This window comes from Papio anubis, chromosome 17 (assembly GCF_008728515.1).
Source record: "Papio anubis isolate 15944 chromosome 17, Panubis1.0, whole genome shotgun sequence".
Classification (NCBI taxonomy): domain Eukaryota; kingdom Metazoa; phylum Chordata; class Mammalia; order Primates; family Cercopithecidae; genus Papio; species Papio anubis.
In genome coordinates this window covers 33,339,689-33,347,389 of record NC_044992.1, presented here as the reverse complement: position 1 = coordinate 33,347,389, position 7,701 = coordinate 33,339,689, and the positions used below count along the sequence as shown (strand labels likewise).

The 7,701-nt window shown below is 46.1% G+C and overlaps 1 protein-coding gene across 3 annotated transcripts in view; it reads left to right on the top strand.

The window, feature by feature from the left end:
* Positions 1 to 4,736: 4,736 nt before the first annotated feature.
* The window catches only part of GDPD1 (glycerophosphodiester phosphodiesterase domain containing 1), a 59,376-nt gene continuing 56,411 nt past the window's right edge, over positions 4,737 to 7,701 (top strand). Inside the window, exon 1 of one of the 3 annotated variants that reach the window (XM_003912832.4) lies at positions 4,737 to 5,857. In XM_003912832.4, coding sequence (XP_003912881.1) covers positions 5,716 to 5,857 — 142 coding nt within the window. In that variant the 5' untranslated portion in view covers positions 4,737 to 5,715. The remainder of the gene's footprint in view (positions 5,858 to 7,701) is intronic. The other 2 variants (XM_009190382.3, XR_639146.3) reach the window with 2 other exon arrangements.

Below are 7,701 nucleotides of genomic sequence, written 5' to 3'. Positions count from 1 at the left end.
TTTCTCGTTTCTGTTTTACTCTCCATAATTAAACAAGTTTCTATTATAACTGAATATTGCATAACCATGTTGAGCCAAAGTCTTGTTTTTGTTAAAATAATGTTTTAGCTGTTTTTTTTTTTTTTGGTTGGTGGTGAGGGTTTTTTTGTTTTGTTTTTCGTTTTTTGTTTTTTTTTTGAGACAGAGTTACTCTTGTTGCCCAGGTTGTAGTGCAATGGTGCAATCATGGCTCACCGCAGCCTCCACCTCCCAGGTTCAAGCCATTCTCCTGCCTCAGCCTCCTGAGTAGCTGGGATTATAGGCATGTGCCTCCACACCCGGTTAATTTTGTACTTTTAGTAGAGACAGGGTTTCTCCATGTTGGTCAGGCTGATCTCGAACTCCTGACCTCAGGTGATCCGCCCACTTCGTCCTCTCAAAGTGCTGGGATTACAGGTGTGAACTACCACACCCAGCCTAGCTGGAATTTTTATTAAGATGCTAGTCTTGAAATTATCTTTGAAACAAGTTGAGAGATTAGGTTATCTGGTAATAATATGAAGATATTTGACTTAATTCCAAAAAAAGCACAATTGGTTGACTCACAATTCTGGTACTTTAAACTGTTTTGTTCTTATCTTGGCCTGATGAGATACCATATTTTAAATGAATATTATCTGAACTAAACTTTTTAATCCAGTATATTAATGTGGATTATTCTTTTTTTCTTTTATGTTTTTCTTTTCTTTTTTTTTTTTTTTGAGACGGAGCGTCACTCTGTCACCCAGGCTGGAGTGCAATAGCGTGATCTTGGCTCACTGCAACCTCCGCCTCCTGGGTTCAAGTGATTCTCCTGCCTCAGCCTCCTGAGTAGCTGGGATTACAGGCGCATGCCACGACGCCTAGCTAATTTTTGCATTTTTAATAGAGACAGGATTTCGCCATGTTGCCCAGGCTGTTTTTGAACTCCTGACCTCAGGTGATCCACCTGCCTTGGCCTCCCAAAGTGTTGGGATTACAGGTGTAAGCCACCTTGCCCGGTCAATGCAGACTATTCTTTTAAAATTCCTGTACTGTGAAACGATTTGCTAAGTGATCCAAATCTTATCAGTCTGGGCACAATGGCTCATGCCTTTAATTGCAGCACTTTGGGAGGCTTAGGCGGCAGGAGGATCCCTTAAGACCAGCCTGGAAGACATAGTGAGACCTTGTTTCTACAAAAAAAAAAAGAAAATATAGATGTGGTGGTGCAACTCAGGAGGATGGCTTGACACCAGTGGGTCTAGGCTGCAGTGAGCTGTGATCATACCACCCCAACAGAGCAAAACCCTATCTCAAAAAAAAAAATCTTGGGCCAGGCGCGGTGGCTCATACCTGTAATCCCAGCACTATGGGAGGCCAAGGCGAGCGGATCACGAGGTCAAGAGATCGAGACCATCCTGGCCAACATGGTGAAACCGCATCTCTACTAAAAATACAAAACCTAGCCGGGTGTAGTGGCACACCCCTGTAGTCCCAGCTACTTGGGAGGCTGAGGCAGGAGAATCGCTTGAATCTGGGAGGCAGAGGTTGCAGTGAGCTGAGATGGTACCACTGCAGTCCAGCCTGGTGACAGAGTGAGGCTTCGTCTCAAAAAAAAAAAAAAAAATGTAAAAATATTTTACCAATCTATGGTAATTCACCAGCATCAACATGACAATATGCCACTAGATCACCATCTAATTTTAATCACCACCTAGTTATCACCAATCAGATGGAGATATAGTGGTATATTGTGCTTTATCACCAATTAGATATATATCACCAATTAGGTAAGTACAAAGTAAGTTAACATACCTAAACTCTTGTGTAATTGATTATGTTTCCATAGACACACTAATTTTGAAATGTTGGACAAATAGAATTGTAGATTTTAGTCTCAATATATAGGAAATATGTATTTAACACATCTTGCTACATTTAAAGCCATTGTTTTTTTACTTAAAAATATACAGAGGCTGGGTGCGGTGGCTCATGCCTGTAATCCTAGCACTTTGGGAGGCCAAGGCAGGAGATTGAGACCAGCCTGACCAACATGGTAAAACCCCATCTCTACTAAAAATACAAAAATTAGCCAGGCCTGGTGGCGTATGCCTGTGATCCCAGCTACTCGGGAGGCTGAGGCAGGAGAATCACTTGAACCTGGGAGGCGGAGGTCGCAGTGAGCTGAGATCTTGCCACTGCACTCCAGCCTGGGTGACAGAGTGAGACTCCATCTCAAAAAAAAAAAAAAAGGAAAAAAAAAAAAAAAAAAAAAAAAGGATAAATGCTCCTCTTTCTTACCTTCATTAGAATAATATTATATAAAATAATTTAAAAATTCAGAACTCTGATTTTGAATTCATACTTTTCCTGTTGTTCTGTCTTCTTAGAAAATGTGAGAATGAGCCTGTAATCCCAGGACTTTGGGAGGCCTAGGTGGGCAGATCGCTTGAGGTCAGGAATTCGAGACCAGCCCAGACAACATGGTGAAACCCCTTCTCTACTAAAAATACAAAATTATTGGGGCACAGTGGCTCACGCCTGTAATCCCAGCACTTTGAGTCTGAGGCAGGTGGATCACCTGAGGTCAGGAGTTCGAGACCAGCTTGACCAACATGGCTAAACCCCGTCTCTACTAAAAATACAAAATCAGCCAGGCCAGGTGGTGCATGCCTGTAATCCCAGCTATTCGGGAGGCTGAGGCAGAGGAATCGCTGGAACCTGGGAGGCAGAGGTTGCAGTGAGCTGAGATCATGTCATTGCACTCCAGCCTAGACAACAAGAGCGAAACTCCTTTTCAAAAAAAAAAATATATATATATATTTAAATATATATTTTATATATATATAAAGCAGGAGAATCACTTGAACCCTGCGGAGGCAGAGGTTGCAGTGAGCCAAGATGTCGCCGCTGAACTCCAGCCTGGGCCACAGAGTGAGACTCTGTGGTCTCACAGAGACCAAAAAAAAAAAAAGCAATTAGAATGTGAGGTTTATATATCATATAAAATTTACTGGGTAGAAAGGGGTAGAAGTACTTCCAGAAGAACAAATGACTTCTTTTTTTTTTTTTTTTTTTTTTTTTTTGAGACAGAGTCTCGCTCTGTCGCCCGGGCTGGAGTGCAGTGGCTGGATCTCAGCTCACTGCAAGCTCCGCCTCCCGGGTTTATGCCATTCTCCTGCCTCAGCCTCCCGAGTAGCTGGGACTACAGGCGCTTGCCACCTCGCCCGGCTAGTTTTTTGTATTTTTTTTAGTAGAGACGGGGTTTCACCGTGTTAGCCAGGATGGTCTCGAACTCCTGACCTCGTGATCCGCCCGTCTCGGCCTCCCAAAGTGCTGGGATTACAGGCTTGAGCCACCGCGCCCGGCCACAAATGACTTCTTAGAAGCTGGGGAGAAAGCACGTTTTGGAAAAGAAATGATTTTTTGGAAACATAAATGTGTCCTTAGGAGAATACCCATGTGATATCATACTTTTGTGACAGTGTCTCTCTCTCATCTCTGACAAGATTAGAGTTGTTCCCAGGGAGGAGATTTATGACAGTTAAGTTCTTTTGGGAGCCTTTGATTTTAGGCAAATAAGGGATTCCAGGAATTTAAATGCCTTCAGCTCAAAAAAAGATATATATATATTATATTTTTTTTTTAATTTTTTTTTTAGAGACAGAGTCTTGCTCTGTCGCCCAGGCTGGGGTGCAGTGGCATGCTCTCTACTCACTGTAAGCTCCACCTCCCGGGTTTAAGCCATTCTCCTGCCTCCCTAGTAGCTGGGACTACAGGCATGCACCACTATGCCTGCGTTATTTTTGTATTTTTAGTAGATACCGGGTTTCACCACGTTGGCCAGGCTGGTCTTAAATTCCCGACCTCAGGTGATCTGCCTGTCTCGGCCTCCCAAAGTGCTGGGACTACAGGCATGAGCCACCATGCCCAGCCTCAAAATAATTTTTATGCCACAGTGGTTTATTCTAGACCCTTCCATTGCCGTCAGGTGATATTTTGAAAAATAGAACCAGGTGCCTCAGTTGATCTACAGGAAATAGTTTAACAACCCTAAACAGAAGACACAATTTTTTAATCTGTGAGTTTCCTCAAATGTTGCTCTGTTGCCCAGACTGGAGTGCAGTGGCACCATCAAGGCTCACTTCAACCTCGACTAAAGGATTTTCTTTTTTCTTTTTTTTTTTTTTTGAGACGGAGTCTTGCTCTGTCGCCCAGGCTGGAGTGCGGTGGTGCGATCTCCGCTCACTGCAACCTCTGCCTCCCGGGTCCAAGAGATTCTCCTGCCTCAGCCTCCCGAGTAGCTGGCACTACAGGTGGGTGCCACCATCCCTGGCAAATTTTTGTATTTTTAGTAGAGATGGGGTTTCGCCATGTTGGCCAGGCTCGTCTTGAACCCCTGACTTCAAATGATCTACCCGCCTCAGCCTCCCAAAGTGCTGGGATTACAGGCTTGAGCCACCGTGCCCGGCCACCCCCTGTTTTCTTCTAATTTTCTTTTTATAGTTGAGATAGGGTCTTGCTCTGTTGCCCAGGCTGGGGTGCAGTGGTGCAGTCATAGCTCACTGCAGCCTCGATTTTCCAGGCTCAAGCAATACTCCCACTTCAGCCTCCCGAGTAGCGTGACTACAGGTGCACGCCACCACGCCGGGCTTATTTTTGTTTTATTTTTCGTAGAGATGGGGTTTCGCCATGTTGCCCAGGCTGGTCTCGAACTCCCGGGCTCAAGCGATCCACCTTTCCCAGCCTCCCTAAGTGCTGGGATTACAGGCGTGAACCACCGCGCCCAACTGAATCACAGGATTTTAAATACTCACTCTGCTTTTCTAGTCCTATGGGAGACATGGTCTTTTCCGTAAAATTTCTCCCTCAGTCCTGGATGATTTATTTCTTTTGCATTGAAGTGTGGCTCTTCGTGTGTTAGCAGTTTGTAATTTGTCTGGTGAAAGGAAAACTAGTAGGGCCTTCTGGAACTTAGTTATCTGTCTTTCTAGGACTTTTAGGTAATACTTTATAACCTTGACAAAGTTTCCTTATTTTATACGGACTTGTAAGCCAGCAAATACTTCTACAGTGCCTATTGTGTACAAAGAATGAGGATTGCACTTCCACAATGAAATGAGAGGAGAGGGGTCCATCTCTCAGATAGTTGACTGGTAAACCGGTACCTTTTCTAGTATATGTGACCATACGGGAAATTCTCTCTAGGCTAGATAAATGGATGAGTTTATTTAGTTTTTAGTTTTTAGCAAGCTTTATTGCCTCCATAGGTAAAAATTATTTGCATTTCCTAGACTAGGGGCTAAGACGCGCCCTGGAATCTTTCCTTTTTGATGTGGATTTTCCAATTAGGAAAGGCTATCCGTGAATAGTCTTTTCTGCTTGAGTGATGGCCAACACACTGGCAGGTTTGCAAGCTTTCTCTTCATGCGGGTCGGTCCACAGAGCTAGGTGACAAACGCTCACTCCAGGATCTCTGCAGGCTTCTACTCGAGAACCGGAGCGCGCCTGCGCGTCGGAGCCCCTTTGTTGCTGGGGCGCTGGGGTCCAGCTGCGCATGCGCACTAGGCCGGCACTGACAAGTGCGCTGCACCACTGGCACCGGCTGGGGGCGAGCAGACCTCGAGCAGCCGCCGCCGCCGCCGCCGTCGTTGCTACTGCCGCAGCGGAGTTCAGAGGGCCCGGAGGTGGGAGACTTCCCACACGGTGACTGAGATGTCGTCCACTGCGGCTTTTTACCTTCTGTCTACGCTAGGAGGGTACTTGGTGACCTCATTCTTGTTGCTTAAATACCCGACCCTGCTGCACCAGAGAAAGAAGCAGCGATTCCTCAGTAAACACATCTCTCACCGCGGAGGTGAGAGGGGTCCCCAGAACCGATGGCGGAGGTGGGGGAGGCTGAGAGTCCTTTGCGGCTCCGCAAAAGGCAGCCAGGTGCCAATCCCTGAGAGTTTGAGGAAGAATGGGGTTGTGTGAATTGAGGGCTCCTCCGGAGGTGAAGGCTGTGTGAAGGGAAGGTCTCCTGAGACGAAAGAAGGAAAGGGATTCCCAGTCAGATCCACGGCGGGGGTCTCTCGAGGGCAGCAATGTGAGGGGTTCTCTGAAACGGGAAAGACCCGGTCGAGAATGAAGGGTAGGTGGAGCGTTTCTCGGCGGATGGAAGGATGATCGCAAGGTCCCTTCCTAGCAGCAAGACACAAAAGGGGAGCGCCGTGTAGAACCGAGGGTACCCCGCGGGGGGCACCGGGAACACACTGCTCCGAGCGAGCCAGTGGCTGAGTGGATGGGAAGAGCCGAGGCGACAAGGAGGGCTGGGGATTTGCGTGAAACTGGACAAGCTGTAGCCCCTAGTCTGCGGTGCTGGGGGCCCGTCCCACCCCCATGTTCCAAGCACTTATAATTGAGAAGAGAGGGAAACCGAGTCCTCCGAGCCAGGGACATTTCCCAAGGTCACAATTAGAGCTAGGGCTGAACTGAGACAGGAGCTAGAGCGCCCTGGTCCCCAGGGCTGGAAACCTTGCATCTTTTTTTTTTTTTTTTTTTAGCACTGCAAAAAATAAAAAATTTAAAAATAAATAAATAAACACGCAAAGACACGTGGATTTTCAAAAGACTAGAAATGATTTCTTTTAGGACAGGACAGTATTGTTTAAAGAAAACAAAAATAAGTTTCTTTTGGAAAAGTGTTTTGCTAAAAGGAGCCCAGGTAGTCCACCCTCTGATTTCCCAGATAAGAGGCCAAATCTTTGCTTCTTCATTATTGTATAATATTGTGTCTTCATTGCATTTCAGGTATGATGTATAAAGTGCGGTGAAATTGGATTATTTTCAATCAATTTTAACTGTTCTTTAAGGATGAATCTTAAACTGGTTTAAAATTTGCTTGAAATTTAATACACACTTGAAATGATAATTTCTAGGAGTTTACAGTCTAAAACTTGGTTTAGTACCATAATCACTTTACTAACAAGTATTGGCCAAGGAATAAGGTTTTGAAATATAAATACGGAAATATTTTTCCATTCTTCTATATATTTTTTTTGAGACGGAGTCTCGCTCTGTCGCCCAGGCTGGAGTACAGTGGCGCGATCTCGGCTCACTGCAAGCTCCTCCTCCCGGGTTCACGCCATTCTCCCGCCTCAGCCTCCTGAGTAGCTGGGACTACAGGCGCCCGCCCGCCACCACTCCCAGCTAATTTTTTTGTATTTTTAGTAGAGACGGGGTTTCACCGTGTTAGCCAGGATGGTCTCCATCTCCTGATCTCGTGATCCGCCCGCCTCGGCCTCCGAAAGTGCTGGGATTACGGGCGTGAGCCACAGTGCTGGGCCCTTTTTAAACAAACAAAAAAAAAGACAGAGTTGTCGCCCAGGCTGCAGTGCAGTGGCGCCATCTTGGCTCACTACAGCCTCCGCCTCCTAGGTTCAAGCGATTCTCCTGCCTCAGCCTCCTGAGTAGCTGTAATTACAGGCTCCTGCCACCACGCACAGCTATTTTTTTGTATTTTTAGTAGAGACGAGGTTTCACCATGCTGGCCAGGCTGGTCTCAAACTCCTGACCTCAGATGATCCACCCGCCTTGGCCTCCCAAAGTTCTGGGATTACAGGTGTGAGACACCGCGCCCGGCCAGAAGCAATTTTCAATGATAGTAGTTCTATTCTGGGGATAGGCAGTACACATTACTTTTTTGTGTGTTGTGTTTAC